Source organism: Podarcis pityusensis, assembly GCF_964106645.2.
Source record: "Podarcis pityusensis genome assembly, chromosome: 12".
NCBI lineage: Eukaryota > Metazoa > Chordata > Lepidosauria > Squamata > Lacertidae > Podarcis > Podarcis pityusensis.
Window position 1 is genome coordinate 7,925,282 of NC_138037.1, and position 18,318 is coordinate 7,943,599.

Below are 18,318 nucleotides of genomic sequence, written 5' to 3' on the forward strand. Positions count from 1 at the left end.
TAAGCTCTGAGAGAAGGAGAGACCTGAGTACTCGCAGGAGGAGTGCTCGCCTTCGGGTGAAACAGGGAGGTGAGTCGCCGGGGGATCAGGACCGGCCGCTACCCCGACAAAGATAAAAGGCTGTCGGACCCCGTCCCAGGTTGCGGGAGCAACATTGTTGTATGCTAGATCCTGCCTGAGATCCTGTACCTGTTTCCTGCCTCGTGACCTGCCTTGGTCCTGTCTGACTGACTCCTAGTGAAACCTCTGGATTCTGGTCCGGTCCTGGACCGCGTTTCATGGGTTACCTCCAGGGCCAGCACAGAGATTCCCCTATCAGCAAAGAAACTCGAACTGCAGAGTTAATTCAATGCCAACTTTTTGAGGCACCATTCCTTGCCATCCATCATGCTCTGCCTAATCGCAGGAAGCATTGATCTCCTGAAGAAGTTGCCCCCTTCCACCTCGCCTTCCCCCTGCCTCCCAAATACCAGGGAGTATCATTCTGAGGTACTTATTCAGATCTACCCACCTCATAAAGAGTAACCTCATCTTCCACTGGACATGCTGTGGAATAGGGAGGAAATGGGTCAGACCAGCCTTGAGCCGTACAGCTTCTTTTCACCGAGCCTGTGAACAACAAGAAGGAAAGAAGTCAGAAATGTAAGATGAATTTATTATTTCGGTCACAGACCAGCTCCAGCTCACACACAATATCAAGGAAGTCATAAAACACAATAGGGATACATCTGAATTTGCAATTGGGTATAACAGGGACAAGACAGATATAGCAGCAGTTAAAAATATATAAGTTAAATCTTAATCACTAAAATATAACCTAAGATTGTCATTTGAGGCCTTAGTCATTATGGTAGCACAGCTTGTTCCCTAAGTTTTATGGCAGTCACACAGAATTTGGCCATCCTTAGTGTGATCTCTGGATCCTTGTCCTCTACAAGAGATTTTAGGCATTGAAGTTCAGACCCATTTGGAGATTTTTGTATAGCAGGGATGATAAGTGGCAAGCGTTTATCCCCATAGAAATGACAGCATAACAAGGCATGAGAGACAGTTTCTTCCTCCATCAAGCCACAGGGGCAGACTCGTTCCGCGTATGGTTTACCCTCAAATCAGCCCTGCAATATGGCAGATGGCAGCACAAGGAATCCAGAGAGGGTAAACAACCGTCTGTATTTAGGTATTTGTAATTTTGACAAATTTATTGCTGAGGAGGTGGGGGTGCGGGCGTCACGCCCCGCCCCCATGAGACCGGGGGAATCCCGGCCACGTCATCTACCCAGCCAGCCAATCGGGTGGCTGGGGAGGCATGGCCTGCCCTATTTAGGGTCGGCACGACCAGGGCCCGCCCTCTTTTCACCACGCCAGCTGACTCCCTCTACTAGTGTTAACCCTTGCTGGTCTTCATGCAATCGGGCTGAAGCCGGTTAGTCGATAGGACCAATGCCTAAGCCAATACCGCTCATTCCTGGAATCAATAAAGTTGTGGCCTAATTCGCCCATTAACCTAATACTTGGTGTCCTGTGTCTTTATTTCTCCTGGGAGGGGGGGGGACTCGCCACACAACTTTTATTGCTGGGTGTTTGTTCATCTCACTCATGTGACATTGCAGTTCCACATCCCAAATTTGTTGGCGGAATATTGCTCTAGCTTTCCTCATAACCGACCGCTATCAGGGCCTGTGGGGAAAACCCCAAGCCTCTTAGCTTTTTGTACAGTGTAGCTTTCCATTTGAATTGGTAGGAATCCAGCAGGGTTACGGGAGCCAACCCGAGAGGGAAAAATGTAAGATGGGATTCTCTCAGTTCTAAACTGCCTCTTCTGAGTCCTGTTCTCTTGCAAACTGTGGGTCTCTGCTGATCATTACAACACTTGAGGAACCCCTACCATTTACCGTATTTTTTGCTCCATAAGATGCACCTGACCATAAGACACACCTAGTTTTTAGAGGAGGAAAGGGGGAAAGCCCTGTTTTGGGGGGGATCAGCTCAAAGTTGTGCAGATTCTTTTGCAAAGAGGAAAAGCCCCCCTTTTGAGGATCAGCTCAAAGTTGTTGAGCTTACTTTGCAAAGGGAAAAAATCCTGTTTTTATGGGGTTCAACTCACAGTTCCGCAGCTTCTTTAGGAAAGGAAAGTAAGCCGTTTCTACACTTTCCAGACAGATAATCTAATCAGCCAGTCACATGTAGCTGGGGGAACAAACAGCCTCCATCTACAGAACATTCAACAATGGAGGCCTGGGCAAGGCGGCGGGGCCAGAAAGGGAGCCAGTGATCAACCACACATTCGCTCCATAAGATGCACAGACATTTCCCCTTACTTTTTAGGAGGAAAAACGTGCGTCTTATGGAGTGAAAAATACGGTATGTCACTTCTACGAAAAATCAGAAGTTTTACTGGAAACTGTGTCCTTGGAAACATTGGAGGGAATTACTGAAAAAGATACCTCAGGTAGCAATATGCAAAGGGTTAAGCACAGTTGTAAACAATGCCTAGAAACAAATGAACACAACGAGGGTCATGGCACCCTCACCTGGATGCTTTGTGAAGTGGAGAAGGATGCCCGGGCAGGTAAAGGTGAGCGTTTGTCCAGCATTTGTATCCGGCCAGCACAGGAGTTGGTCCCATATTCTCTTGCAACCTTGCAAAGGGAGGGGAAAAGACACTTTGAAATCTCACATCTTTTCACCATTCTTGGAAATGGGAATGCAAAAGCTAATAGGATTATCCCAGTGCCCTGAACTGAGTCCAGCGGCTGATTTGTAACCTCTGGAGCTCCTTCAATATCGTGGCTATAATATTCCTAAATCCATTGGAGGGCATCTCAACCAAAATGTCACAAAACAGCATGCTTTCAAGGACCCAGAAGTTATTATCAGGCTAGACGTTGGCGATGGGGACAGGACCACAAAGGGGGGGGGGGAGAAAAAGCTCTTGGTATTAGTTAAGCCATCCATATACAGTGGTACCTCTGGTTGCGAACGGGATCTGTTCCAGAGCCCCATTCACAATCTGAGCAGAACGTAACCCACGTCTGCACATGCACGGGTCACAATTCACCACTTCTGCGCATGTGCATGACGTCATTTTGAGCCTCTGTGCATGCGCGAGCAACGAAGCCCAGAAGTAACCCTTTCCGGTACATCCAGCTTGCCACGGGACGCAACCTGAAAATGCTCAACCTGAAGCAAACGCAACACGAGGTATGACTTTAAGAGGGAATATGGGAGGAGCTAAGAGCCATTCAAATGAGACACTTTCAGATGCTTTAGGTTTAGGGAAATTCTTCCCAGGGAGGTTTGGTGAAACCTGTAAGCACATGAAATGCTCTGTTTGAATGTCTGCTAGATGCTCCCTCATTCCTTCTTAGAACTTATCAAATGCAGACGTCATTGGATGGAGTGACTCCAGCTGCCTTTTCTTCCATTTCCCCTTTTTAAGTTAAACTATAGAAATAGTAAAACTATGGAACGTGCTCTTTCAGGAGGCAGTGATGGCCACCAAGCTGGATGGCTTTTGAAGATGTTGAGACAAACTCACAGAGGGTAAGCTTATCAATGTCTACTAGCCAGGATGGCTGTGATTGTCTCCATGGTTGGAGGCATCTCTGCTTCTGAATACCAACTGGAATACTGCTGGAAACCACGTAAGGAGAGAGTGCTCAAGTCCAGCAAGCATCTGTTTGGCCACACTGTGAGAACAGGATACTGGCCTCCTCTTTTTCCCCTTTTTTCTTATGTTTGGGTTTTTAAATACCTAGCTTGATGGAGAACTCTGCAGAACTAGGAAGCTTGTGCACTAATTTGTGGCATTTTGGTTGGCCTACAATCAAGGGTTTGCTCTAATATGGACATTGGGATTTTCCTTATGAAATCCCGGCTCTACCTTTACGTTTTGTGTGACTGATGTAATGTACTTACTGAAGTTCACCCCAACCAGTAACCAGGCAGCCTCATTCTGCACCCCTTGAAACACCCAAACTATATTAAAGGGTTTTCCCGCACCGAGTGAAAGTTAGTAATCAAACTGCAAAGTGAATGAAGGTAACACCAGGCTCCAGGACCTAAGCAAAACACAGGCTACACAACTGTGGCCCAACACCTTAACGCTGACTAGGTAAAGGGACCCCTGACCATTAGGTCCAGTCACGGACGACTCTGGGGTTGTGGCGCTCATCTCGCTTTATTGGCTGAGGGAGCCGACGTCCAGCTTCCAGGTCATGTGGCCAACAAGACTAAGCCACTTCTGGCGAACCAGAGCAGTGCACGGAAACGCCGTTTACCTTCCCGCCAGAGCGGTACCTATTTGTCTACTTGCACTCTGTGCTTTCGAACTGCTAGGTTGGCAGGAGCAGGGACCGAGCAACGGGAGCTCACGCCGTCACGGGGATTCGAACCGCCGACCTTCTGATCGGCAAGCCCTAGGCTCTGTGGTTTAACCCACAGCATCACCCGTGTCTCTCTAAAATAGATACATGCGGGCTACTTGCACACCCCTCTCTGCCCTCTATCCCTGCAAGTGAAAGGCATGATCAGAGTTTGAGGACTTGTTGTTTCAGCCAAACAAAGGACACTTAAGGAAGGTGTGAAGCAGAAGTGGTGAGGGGCGAGCGTCAAGAGCTAGAATGGAGGTCTGGGGTCCCAAGGCATGAAATTTCCCAATCTTGAGATATCCAATGCCTCTCCAGAGACCCAAACACCACTTCTTCTAAGGTACCTGCTGTTTCATTCATGTGCTGCCGAATCTCCTTGAGGCATTCACTCTCATTTTTCTTCCATTCTGTTAAAGCTTCACATTCTGCTTGAGACATTCCAAGACCCTGGAAACAGGGGAGAAATAAGAGGCACATTGATACAACCTCACCTTCTTTCCCTCTCTGCACCCCCACAAAAAACCCTCCTTGTAGTACAATCCTAACCACGGTCCCATCTGCACCATACATCCAAAGTAGTATGATACCACTTTAAACAATCATGGCTGCCGCCGGCAAAGAAACCTGGGAACTGTAGTTTGTTAAAGACAACAGTGAGAATTGTTAGGAGATCGTATTCGCCTCCTAAACCTATAATTCCCGAAGTGTTCTATCAGTCAATCCCTCTTCCCTGGTAACTCTGGACATTGTAGCCCTGTGAGGCAAATAACAGTCCCCTGACAACTCTCAGCATCCTTAGGAAACTACAGTTCCCATGATTCTTTGGGAGGGGACCTGTTAGGTCGTGGGTTGACATAGCAGCCGGCACAGCGATTTCTTCAAGTAGCTCTTTATTATGGTAAGCTGGAATAGAACTGACTGCGAACAGCTCAGCCGGCCTGTATTTATAGGCAGCCGGCTGTCAACATTGTAACCACAACAGCCCAGAGTTCCCGCCTAAAATAACAGACGCGGACCTGAGTGAAAACTATCTACAGACCTGAGTGAAAACTATATACAGTATCCCCCTGTTGGCCCAGGGTGAAACTACACTACATAACACCCCTCCCCACCGAGATAAGGCGTTAGTTACAATCGTAATGGTTTCCTTATATACAGCACTACGCGTAATGGTTCAATTAAGCACAAAAGCATATCGGTTACATTTCCCATACTTAGACCAACAGTGATACCTGTCCAACAACATAGTCCTTTAAATAAGTTGGGCGCTTGGAAACTCTGCCAGACCGCCGGGGACTGGTAGCCAAGTCCGGAGGGCCACACAGTTCTCGCTGAGGCTGTGGTGCGACCCTAGGTGGCGTTGGAACCAACTCCCCTGGATCCGCTGCTGTGGGTGGAGCCTCCGCAAGTGGAGTGGTCTGAGTCTGTTCTGAAACGGCTTGGTTCGGCTCCACGCTGGCAGCTTGCGAGGGAGGTGTAGGTGGGGCCTCGCCATCTGTACGTGTCTCTTCTGGAGCCGCAAGCGCAGTTGGGGGCACCTCGGTAGTGTCCAAGTCCCCAACCCTGCGCCTAAGCTGGTCTATGTGCCGTCGCCACAAGCGTCCGTCTTCGAGTGCCACCTGGTACGAGCGAGGTCCAGTGACTCCCACTACTGTGGCTGGCACCCAAGGGATGTCCCCCACATAGTTCCGGGCAAAGACCTGGTTTCCTGGGACAAATGACCGTGGTGCGTTGGCACAGCCTGGGGGTTCAGCCACGGCAAAGTCTGGGTGTAGCCGGTCGAGCGGTGACCTGAGGCGGCGGCCCATAAGCAGTTCAGCAGGACTCCTCCCTGTGGCCGCATGAGGGGTGATGTGTTGCACGAACAAGTATTCGGCGACCCGCTCATGCCAGTCTCCCCGGTCCAGGCGCGCCAGTGCCTCTTTTGACGAGCGCACCATTCTTTCCGCTTGCCCGTTGCTGGATGGATGAAAGGGTGCCGTTAGGGCATGGCGGATGCCCAGTCCCAAAAGATACCGCTCAAACGTGCCTGACGTGAACTGCGGTCCGTTGTCAGAGACAAGGACATCAGGACACCCATGCGTTGCAAACAGGCCTCGCAGCACCCGGATGACAGCTTCGGTAGTGGTGGAGGGCATCAGGGCGACCTCCAGCCATTTGGAATAGGCGTCCACCACTACCATAAAGGTCCGGCCGTGAAAGGGGCCAGCCAGATCGATGTGCACCCTCGACCAGGGTGTCTTTGGCGTCTCCCAGGTGTGTCCCTTAGCTGCCGGTGGTGCAGGCCTCGACTCCTGGCACGCTTGACAGGCGGACACCCAGGCAGTGATGGCATCATCCATATTAGGCCACCAGACGTAACACCGAGCCAACGCCTTCATTTTGACAATTCCCGGGTGGCCAGCCACAGCAGGCAGCCGCGATGAGCTGAGAGTTCATGTTGTCTGGTTGCGAAGGGCTGGAACTCCGATGCAACAGGCCCTTGTGGCCACCCCCTCCACACCCAGTTGAGCACCCGGCTGATGGTGCAATCCTGGGCAGATGCGGAGGCCACAGTGGCAGCCGATACAGGCGCTGCCGGAAGATCCTCAATCAGAAGGAGCGATGAAGCTGGAGCCGGGTCTTCCACAAATGCTGGAAGAGGGCAACGGCTGAGGGCGTCGGCATGGCCCATCGATTTCCCCGGGCGGTGGATGAGCCGGTAGTGGTAGGCAGCCAGGAAAACAGTCCATCGCAGCATGCGTGGTGAGAGGACCGGTGGAGTTGGACGATCACCGGCGAGGAGGCCCAGGAGTGGCTTGTGGTCAGTGATGAGGTCAAAAGTCCTGCCATAGAGGTATTCATGGAACCTCTTCACTCCAGCCACAAGTGCTAATGCCTCCTTGTCGAGCTGGCTGTAATTCCGTTCCGTCGGAGATAGTGTCCTGGAAAAGTAGGCGAGCGGTGCTTCTCTTCCATCTGGAAAACGGTGACTAAGGACAGCACCGATGCCAAAAGGTGAGGCGTCGCAGGCAAGGACCAGCGGCCTGGATTCACTGTACTGTACCAGCACACTGTCTGAAGAAAGGAGAGCCTTGACCGCGTTGAAGGCCGCCGTCTCCCGATGACCCCAGGCCCAAGGCGTCTTAGTGCTAAGGAGTCGGTGAAGATGCTCAGCCACTGTGGCTTTGTGGGGCAGGAACATGTTATAAAAGTTCAGCAGCCCCAGGAATGCCTGCAACTCCGTTTTGTTCTTTGGGGTGGGGGCCTGCTGGATAGCGCGGATCTTGGATGTGGTTGGATGAAGACCGGAGGCATCGATAAGATAGCCCAGGAACTCTACCTGTGGAACGGCGATCTGGCACTTGTCCCTCTTTACCTTGAGCCCGGCCTCCTGGAACCTGGTCAGCACGGCACGGAGGCGCTCGAACAGCTGCTGGTGTGAGTCTGCAGACACCAAGACGTCATCAAAATATGGTACCACGCCCGGAAGCCCTTGCAGGAGACGCTCCATAAGGCTTTGGAAGATGCCAGGAGCCACACTCACCCCGAACTGCAACCGGCGGCAACGGAAAGCCCCCCGGTGGGTGACGATCGTCTGGGCTTCAGCAGTGGCATCATCGACTGGCAGTTGTTGATAGGCTTGGGCAAGGTCCAGCTTAGCGAAGACCTTACCCTCACCCAGGGAATGCAGCAGGTGTTGGACAACAGGAACCGGGTAAGCGTGCTGCTGAAGTGCCTTGTTGATCGTGCACTTGTAGTCAGCGCAGATTCTCACCGACCCATCTGGCTTGACAGGCGTGACGATGGGGGTTTCCCACTTTGCGTGGTCAACCGGCTCCAAAACTCCTTGGGCGATCAGTTTGTCCAGTTGTTCGTCCACCTTAGCCTTGAGAGCAAAGGGAACCCGGCGTGGCTTTAGCTTGATGGGGGCGACTTGTGGATCAAGGCTAAAGGAGATGGGCGTACCTGTATATTGGCCCAAGGTGCCGTCAAAAACCTCGGCAAAGTCTTTGACCAGACCCTCAGTCTCTGCGTTAGAGATGCAGTTGATGCCGGTGACTTCCAGGCCGAGGGCATCAAACCAGTCTAGCCCTAGGAGGCTTGGCCGCTGACCTTCGACCACCACCAACCGGAGCAGGCCCGAAAAATCCTTGAAGGCGATCCGGAACCGGCCAACGCCTACCACGGGAATGTCGTTTCCCTGGTAGTCTCTCAGGTGTACGCGGTGAGAGTCGAGTTGCCTTTTGGACACTCTGGGTACCAGTCTTTTGATGGTGCTCCATGACACGATGGACAGGGCAGACCCGGTGTCGATCTCCATGTCACATGGAGCTCCTTCAATGAGCACCGTGACGTTCAGCTTGCGTCGCGTAGGCGAGTCGGTTTGGCCAATCGTGGTTCCAGACGGGCAGCGGCAGTTGGTGAGAGCGAAACAACTTTCCTTGGCAGACTGGAGTGAAGACTTGGACTTGCGAGTCGATGAAGGGGGGGTGTCAGACGGAGCCGATCGGCAGACCTTAGCGATGTGGCCCCTTCTGGAACACTTCCTACAGATGGCGTCTCTGAATCGACACTTGGCACGGGAATGGTTGCCTCCGCAGCCAGCACATTCCGGTTGGCCCTTGGACTTCTGTTGGAACTTCCTGCGCTCCCGCTTTGTCTGGTGCACGTCATCGTCTTCACTGGAGGATGCCTCCTCACTGCTGGCCTCTTCATGATGCACCGGAACTGGCTCCCTAGCAAGACGCGGGCTGCTGGACTTGCGGATCTCCTGGGCGGAGCGTTCAGCAGCTTCTGAGGCCACAGCCTCCTCAATGGCTTTCTGTAGCGTGAGGTCTGGCTTGGCTAGGAGGCGCCGTTGCAGATGGATGTCCCGGACCCCGCAGACGATTCGATCCATCAGGGCATCGTCTAAGTCTCGGAACTCACAGTGCATGGCAGCCTGTCGCAGGGCGGTGGTGTAGTTGTTGATTGACTCCCCCTCTGCCTGGTTCCGGTGGTAGAACACATGGTGGGCAGCAATCTTGGACGGCTTTGGTGCGTAGTGGTTGCGGAGCTTCTCTTGGATCGTGTCCCATGGTGTTGCCTGGACTGCTTCAGGCGCAACCAACGCTCGGGCCGTCTCAAACACCTCAGGCCCACAGAGGCTGAGGAATAGGCCCCGCTTCCGCTCCTGTGATACTTCTGTCAGCTCGTTGGCTTGGAGGTAGCAGTCGAACCGAGCAAGGTAGGAGTCCCATGATTCAGAGGCTGGCGCAAAAAGCGGTAGAGGCACAAGTGAAGCCATGATCCCGATGCCGGCGTGAAGGGCGATGGATGGAACACAGTGCTCTAGCCAGAACAGTCAGCTCTGAATTGGTTCTGCCCAGTGATTTCGCTCAGTGATTTCGCTCTGTGATTCAGCTCAGTGATTCAGCTCAGTTCAGAGGCTGGCCGCATCTGGCTGTGCTCTGATGTCCATCCATCCCACCCTCGTCGCCAGTGTTAGGTCGTGGGTTGACATAGCAGCCGGCACAGCGATTTCTTCAAGTAGCTCTTTATTATGGTAAGCTGGAATAGAACTGACTGCGAACAGCTCAGCCGGCCTGTATTTATAGGCAGCCGGCTGTCAACATTGTAACCACAACAGCCCAGAGTTCCCGCCTAAAATAACAGACGCGGACCTGAGTGAAAACTATCTACAGACCTGAGTGAAAACTATATACAGTATCCCCCTGTTGGCCCAGGGTGAAACTACACTACATAACAGGACCTATGGCTGTTTAAAGTGGTAGGATAGTGCTTTACATGTATAGTGCCCATGTCTACTCAAATGCCCCTCCTACGGAATACAATGGGACTTACTCTCAGGGAAGTAGGGTGAGGATTGCAGCCTTTGTTGTTTGTGATGCTATTAACATTTGAGTGGTGTATTCCTCCCCTCTTCTTCCTTGCACATCCTACATCAGTTCACTACGTCAATCATCATTCAGTTGTTGAAAACGGTGAGACATGTAATAGTTATTACTGAATAAATGACTCAACATTGGGTATACCTGGTGCTCGGAAAAATCATAGAATTGTATAGTTGGAAGGGAATCTGAGGCTCATCTAGTCCAACTGCCAGGGCCGGCTTACCCATAGGCGCTAGGGGTGTGGGGCACCCGGGCGCCGGGCTCTCAGGGCGCCAGGCCGAGAGTCCGGGGCAGAGATTTGGAGTCTGGGGATTGAAGAGCCAGGCCAGCCGACAGCCACTGCTGAGCGGAGCAGAGCTCGTTGGAGCACCACAGGGTTTTCTGTTGCGGGAGCTGAGGCGGCAGGCCGGCTCCGCCCTCCTGCGCTCCTGGGATTGGTGGGCTGTTGAGAGGCACACACACACTGCTCACATGAGGCGCGCAGCTTCTGTCCCAAGCCTCTGTGGGGATTGCTCTCCTCCCTCCACCCACAGCAGCATGGGAGAGAGTTGCACGCCCCCCAAAAAAGCTGAACAACTCTGAGCTGCCCCCTAAACAAAGCTCAGAAACTTTGGCCTCCCCCCCCCAATTGGGGGCGCTGGGCAGTTTTTTGCACCCCAGCGCCACATATGCTAAAGACAGCCCTTCCAACTGCCTACAGTGCAGCTGTCCCGTACGGGGATCGAACCTGCAACCTTGGTGTTATCAGCCCCAGGCTCTAACCAACTGAGCTATGCAACCTCTCCTTCCTAGAGACCACCTTTTAGGAACACAAAGGATGCTGCCTTATGCAGAATCAAAACAGTACTCCATCAAGCCCAGCATTGTCTACTGTGATGGCCTGGGACTCGGGCTCAGACTTGGAACCAGAGGAGACTGTGTCTGCACCGGATCCTTTGCCTCAGGCGGCATCCAAACCAAGTCTGGGGCCTGATCCTGAAGAGTCCCAGTCTGCACTGGTTCCCCTGAAACAAACACCAGCTGAGCCTGCCCTGGCTCCAGATGCGGGGATGACCTCGTTGCCTTCAGCTGGGCCATCACTTACAGCTGCTCCACTGCCGGTTGGGTCAGGGGAGGCTGAGGCGGCCCCTGGGTCTAGTAACCCACCGACGTCTCCTGAGCTGCGGAAACTAAGGTCTGAGAGAAGGAGAGGCCTGAGTACTCGCAGGAGGAGTGCTCGTCTTTGGGCAAAACAGGGAGGTGAATTGCTGGGGGATCAGGACTGGCCGCTAACCCGACAAAGATAAAAGGCTGTCAGACCCCACCCCAGGTTGCGGGAGCAACATTGCTGTTTGTGAGAACCTGCCCTTGTCCTTGCCTGGTTTCCTGCCTTGGCCCTGTCAGACTGACTCCCAGCAGAACCTTCGGATTCTGGACTGGTCCTGGACCACGTTTCACGGGTTACCCCCAGGCCCAGCACATCTACAGTGACTGACAGAGGCTCCCCAGCTTTGCCTGGCATTGCAAGAGATTGAACCCAGGTCCTTAGATGCTCTGCCACTAAGCTATGACTTTTCCTCAATTGTCAGCCTGATGCAACTTTTGCCATTTTTACCCCTGCAAGTATGGGAAAGCTTTGTAAGACTGGCCTTCCATCCCTTAGTGAACAAGTAAATTAGCACCACCAGGGGCTCTCTGCTAATCCCACTTTTGGACCACCCAATTTTCTGTGACTCACAGCCAATTTAAAACCTAGACGGGCATATACAGAGGATGTTATATATTATTTTGCTTTTTAAAAGGGCAAAGAGATGTTCCTCCAAATGTACCGAGCCATCTACAGATGACAATACAGTGGTACCTCGGGTTACAGACGCTTCAGGTTACATATGCTTCAGGTTACAGACTCCGTTAACCCAGAAATAGTACCTCAGGTTAAGAACCTTGCTTCAGGATGAGAACAGAAATCGCACAGCGGCAGCGGGAGGCCCCATTAGCTAAAGTGGTACTTCAGGTTAAGAACAGTTTCAGGTTAAGAAAGGACCTCCAGAACGAATTAAGTTCTTAACCCAAGGTACCACTGTATAACACCGGTCCTGAAAGACCTACATTGGCTCCCAGCACATTTCTGAGCACAATTCAAAGTGTTGGTGCTGAACTTTAAAGTCCTAAACAGCCTCGGCCCAGTATACCTGAAGGAGCATCTCCACCCCCATCATTCAGCCCAGACACTGAGGTCCAGCTCCGAGGGCCTTCTGGCAGTTCCCTCCCTGTGAGAAATGAGGTTACAGGGAACTAGGCAGAGGGCCTTCTCAGTAGTGGCACCACCCTGTGGAACACCCTCCTGTCAGATGTCAAGGAAATAAACAACTACCTGACTTTTAGAAGACATCTGAAGGCAGCCCTGTTTAGGGAAGTTGGTAATGTTTGATGTTTTATTGTATTTTTAATATTTTGTTGGAAGCCACCCAGAGTGGCTGGGGAAACCCAGCCAGATGGGCGAGGTATAAATAATAAATTATTATTATTATTATTATTATTATTATTATTATTATTATTATTATTATTCCCCCCTTGCATTCTGGGATTCAGCACATGGCTACAAACTTTCCTTTTGGCCTCTGCTCCTGATTCTTTTGACTAGTCATGGCTCAATGCTACAACCCATTGATTTGTTCTTGTTAAGGGGCGGGAGAGAATGAGACCCAGAACAATCAAAACACGGTGAAATCGACCTACTTGACAGGTGGCCTAGCTGATGCTGCTCAGCTCATTTCCACACCAGCGGGATAAATATTCAGCAAGGTTTCCAGATCTCTGGATCATATATTTTTTTCGGGTCACATAGAGTGCACAAGGCAATGATTCTCTAATGCATGCGCTATTCATATTCACAGCCTTCTTCATTAATGAAGAGGCCTCCAGCCCAAAACATGGCTGGAGATGGCAAATACTTCACCCACTGCAAGTCTTCTATTTGCCACACTCCTTTCATTTCTGTAAGAAAGTAAAAAGAGCCTGCTTCTCCCCCTCTCCACACACTGTCCCAAGAGGGGAGCCTGTGCTACACTAAACCTTTTGGGTGCCTCTAGATTAGGGATGGGGAGAATTTCACAACCAATCCCTTTTTCCAGGGAACTCTGGGAACTGTAGTTCCGTGAGAGGGGAAAGGGTACCACTCCAGTGGGAAGGTAAACGGAGTTTCTGTGCGCTGCTCTGGTTTGCCAGAAGTGGCTTAGTCGTGACCCAGAAGCCGTCTGTGGACAAACGCCGGCTCCCTTGGCCTATAGAGTGAGATGAGCACCGCAACCCCAGAGTCATCCACGACTGGATCCAAAAGTCAGGGGTACTTTTATCTTTACCTTGGTTTACGAACTTAATCCGTTCTGGAAGTCCGTTCTTAAACCAAAGCATTCTTAAACCAAGGTGTGCTTTCCCATAGCAGTGGGGGACTCAATTTACAAATGGAACACACTCGGCCTTGGAAGCAGAACATGTTCTGCTTCCAAGGCAAAGTTCACAAACCAAAACACTGACTTCTGGGTTTGCAGCGTTCTTAATCCAAGTTGTTCATAAACTAAGCTGTTCTTAAACCAAGGTACCATTGTATAGCCAGAGCAGAGGTTTCCAACACTATGACTAACTGGGGGTGGGGTGGGGAGCTTAAACCCTCAAAAAATCCTCCCTGGATTTGGAGGTGTTCGATAACAATGGCTAACACCCCCTTTAATGGATTTGCTCATCAGTGGGGTTGGTGGGACAACTTCAGATGGGCTTGGAGGCGATGGGTTATCAGGACTCACTTCAGGCTAGCTTCAGGCAAAATCACTGGATTCAAACTGGGAGCCAATTTTTTTGGAAGCATGGATCGTCCCAGCACTTGAGAAAAACATCGCACGAATTAAGCATTTAGTTTATATGCTGAACTGAAACTTTGGGACTCTCTTGGGCATCTTTCAGATTTTGCTTCCGAAACAAAGCTCTGAGGCTCACTCTTGAAGTCAGACCTCAAGCTTTGGCAGTGGGTTTTAAATGGCAACTTGCCACTGTGAATATTTTCACAACCATCACACACACCCTCCCCTTCAATCCTCAATTTATCCACAGCTGCAAATCTTGGGAACACTTTGAAATTAGGAGAACCTGCATCTGGAGTTTTTGCAAGCTAACTGACTGGAGAATTTCTTTCTCCCAGATTTGCTTCGCCACAGATGGAAACGGTGATGGTGGAGTGGAAAGCGTAGGTGGATTTTGCAGACAAGATTGGCAATTTCCCCGATTACTTGATTTATATTTCAAATAATGTACAAGTGACCTTTAGCAGAATACCGGAAGGGGTGAGGTAGTTGGAAGGGCAGCCTGGTACATAGTCAAACCATCAGTCCACCCAGTTCTGAATTGTGTACACTGACTGGTAGCAGCCCTTGAGGGTTTGAGGCATCTCCATGCCTATCCGTAGACGCCAGGACCACACAGCAAGACATTTTAAGCAATACTCAAGGTGACAAACCAACAGATCACACAAAGTTGCCACTACGTCCCCACGCAATGTTTCCCAAGCTCTGTCCCATCATTGTATCAGAACAAGCCCTTAAATTTCCTCATTTATTCCTCTTATCCTTAGTGCTTCTGAGAAACAGAACTGGAGCTCTCTAAGTCAGAGTTTGCGTTCACAGGAAACATTCGCAGGTAAGCAATGCAATTTGACATTCAAAAGAAATCCCATTAGCGCACCTTTCTCTGCCCTTCTCTGAGCACCTTCTGCCAAGTCAACGCCAAAAGGAAGAAAGATTGATGCGATATCAAACAGGGATCTGATCCGAGCAGAAGTGGAGAGATGCACGGGAACAACGACAACAAGACTTTTGGACTTTTTACTTACAAGAGATGGCAGAGTCAGCAGGAAGAAGATCCATATATTTCCCGAGTTCATGTTGCAGGAGTTAGAGAGGCACCCCCACTTCCGAGCATCCCTCTCTCCTCTCTCCTCCCTACTGCCTGTTGCTGATCAGAAGCACACGAATGACCAACAGAACCGGTGAATATGTGTAGTGGAAGTGAGGAGGGGGAGTGGTGGAGAGAGAGAGAGAGAGAGAGAGACTCAATATTATTAGCAACTCTCCTGGCTGCGATTGATTTGCCTTCCACCTGTGTGCATTCGGAGAACTCTGCCAATTACTGGCAACGGGAGCTAGCAGGTCCCTCAAAAATGCAACGCAAACAGCGACAACACAAAAGATGTGCACAGACCTGCTCAAGTTGACTGCTTTCATGCAAATCAATGCAACTTGCACATGCAGGAAACATATTAATTGGGAAGGTGGGTGTTCCAAGCAAGGAACTGAATTGTTTGGAGCTATGGGTGAAGGAAGAAGGAAAGCAAATTTCCCCAACCTGATACTGTGGGCTGCTGCTTTGGACTACAACTCTCATCATCCATGACCGACGGCTATGTTGGATGGGCCTGATGGAAGTTGGAGTCCAACTAGGAGTCTTGGTTGACCACAAACTTGACATGAGCCAACAGTGTGACGCGGCAGCTAAAAAAGCCAATGCAATTCTGGGCTGCATCAATAGGAGTATAGCATCTAGATCAAGGGAAGTAACAGTGCCACTGTATTCTGCGCTGGTCAGACCTCACCTGGAGTACTGTGTCCAGTTCTGGGCACCACAGTTCAAGGACACTGACAAACTGGAACGTGTCCAGAGGAGGGCAACCAAAATGGTCAAAGGCCTGGAAACGATGCCTTATGAGGAACGGCTAAGGGAGCTGGGCATGTTTAGCCTGGAGAAGAGGAGGTTAAGGGGTGATATGATAGCCATGTTCAAATATATAAAAGGATGTCACATAGAGGAGGGAGAAAAGTTGTTTTCTGCTGCTCCAGAGAAGTGGACACGGAGCAATGGATCCAAACTACAAGAAAGAAGATTCCACCTAAACATTAGGAAGAACTTCCTGACAGTAAGAGCTGTTTGACAGTGGAATTTGCTGCCAAGGAGTGTGGTGGAGTCTCCTTCTTTGGAGGTCTTTAAGCAGAGGCTTGACAACCATATGTCAGGAGTGCTCTGATGGTGTTTCCTGCTTGGCAGGGGGTTGGGCTCGATGGCCCTTGTGGTCTCTTCCAACTCTATGATTCTATGATTCTAACATTGGGAGAGCATCAGGTTGTGTCTCCCATCCCTGGGCACTGGAACAAAGGAAGCCAACAGTGGTCCATCTAGCCCAGTAGTGTCTGCACTGACTAAGAGCAGCACTCCAGGGTTTCAGATATTGGATATTCCCAGGGCTACCTGAAGATGCTGTGATTTGAACCTGGGACCTTCTGCAGGTGAAGCTGGTGTTCTGTCATTGAGCCATGGCTCTTCCCAACCTGGGTGCCCTCCTGTCATCATTGAGGTTGAGGACTACAACTCCTGTCATCCTGAAGGAGTGTCTCCGCACTCATCATTCAGCCTGGACACTGAGGTCCAGCTCTGAGGGCCTTCAGGTGGGTCCCTCATTGTGAGAAGTGAGGTTACAAGGAACCAGGCAGAAGGCCTTCTCGATGGTGGCACCTTCCCCTGGGGGAACACCCTCCCATCAGGTGTCAAGGAGATAAATAAATTGAAATACTTTATTGTCACTTGTACAACTTGTATACAGTGAGATTACACGCGCACTCACCACTCGGCTCTCTTCGTCTTAATTCCCCTCGTTTACTGACGCACACCCACCAAACCCAAAAGTCAGTTGCCCTGTTGTTATCTTTTCATTCAGCAGCCTAACAGCCCATAGATAGAAGCTGTTCTTTACCCTGTTGGCGCGACTAATCATGCTTCTATATCTTCTGCCCGAGGGCAGGAGATCAAGAAATTGCCGGCCATGGTGTGAATCATCCCTGAGAATTTTCCTCACTCTCCTGAGGCAATGTTCTTCCGCTATTTCATCCAGCAGATTCATGGGACAGCCCATAATATCTTGTGCTGTATTCACCACCCTCTGTAAAGGGACCCATTACCATTAGGTCCATTCATGACCGACTCTGGGGTTGCAGCGCTCATCTCGCTTTATTGGCCGAGGGAGCCAGCGTACAGCTTCTGGGTCATGTGGCCAGCATGACTAAGCCGCTCCTGGCGAACCAGAGCAGCGCACGGAAAATGGCATTTACCTTCCCGCCGGAGTGGTACCTATTTATCTACTTTCACTTTGACGTGCTTTCGAACTGCTAGGTTGGTAGGAGCAGGGACCGAGCAACGGGAACTAACCCCGTCACGGGGATTCAAACCACCAACCTTCTGATTGGCAAGTCCTGGGCTCTGTGGTTTAACCCACAGTGCCACCCATGTCCCAATACCACCCTCTGTAGGCACTTCCTATCAGTTGATGTCAAAATAACAATGCAACTTTAAGAAGACATCTGAAAGCAGCTCTGTATCAGGAAGTTATTAATGTCTGGTGTTTTATTATGTTTTTATATGTGCTGGAAGCTACTCTGAGCAGCTGGGGAAACCCAGCAGGATGGGCAGGTTATTATTATTATTATTATTATTATTATTATTATCCTTGACCATTGGCCATGCTGGCTGGGGCTGATGGAAGTTGGAGTCCAACAACTTCTGTAATTCAACAGGTTCTGTTGCTGGACTGACTGCAGATCACATCAGTCCTAATTTTTGGCCATGCTGCTTAGGGATGAAGGCAGTTTCATATAGTCATCTGAATCTTTATGGCAGGGAGAAGCCATAGTTCATCACTCACCTGTCAGCTGAAAGACCAGGCTTATTGTGGCTGAAATGGCCAGAAAAAGATCAATTCACTGCCTGCAGCTGCACACTAGGAAGTGCAATAGCCCTTAGTGCAATGACAATACCCTACAATGATGGATTCTCTGGGTCACAAAGCACAGTCAGATTGCAATGGGGAGAGGGGAGCGCCCGCCCACCTCTGAGTGTGCAGGAAGAGTAATTGGAGGCAATGAATTAATTTTAATTACGCATAAAATGGACAGGTGGGTTTTGATGAGTAGTGGAGTTGATTCGAGGAAATGTTGAATAGGAAGCTTTAAATCGCACTAAGTAGGAGGTAGCTGCATTCAGGTGAGTGAGTAAGATAT

At 50.5% G+C, this 18,318-nt stretch overlaps 1 protein-coding gene across 1 annotated transcript in view; it reads right to left on the reverse strand.

The window, feature by feature from the left end:
• Positions 1-15,370, reverse strand: part of GHRHR (growth hormone releasing hormone receptor) — a 36,704-nt gene extending 21,334 nt beyond the window's left edge. Inside the window, exons 1-4 of the mRNA XM_080974211.1 lie at positions 15,108-15,370; positions 4,715-4,817; positions 2,532-2,639; positions 512-609 (exon numbers count right to left, since the gene is read on the reverse strand). Coding sequence (XP_080830337.1) covers positions 512-609; positions 2,532-2,639; positions 4,715-4,817; positions 15,108-15,158 — 360 coding nt within the window. The 5' untranslated portion in view covers positions 15,159-15,370. The remainder of the gene's footprint in view (positions 1-511; positions 610-2,531; positions 2,640-4,714; positions 4,818-15,107) is intronic.
• Between the last annotated feature and the right edge of the window lie 2,948 nt (positions 15,371-18,318).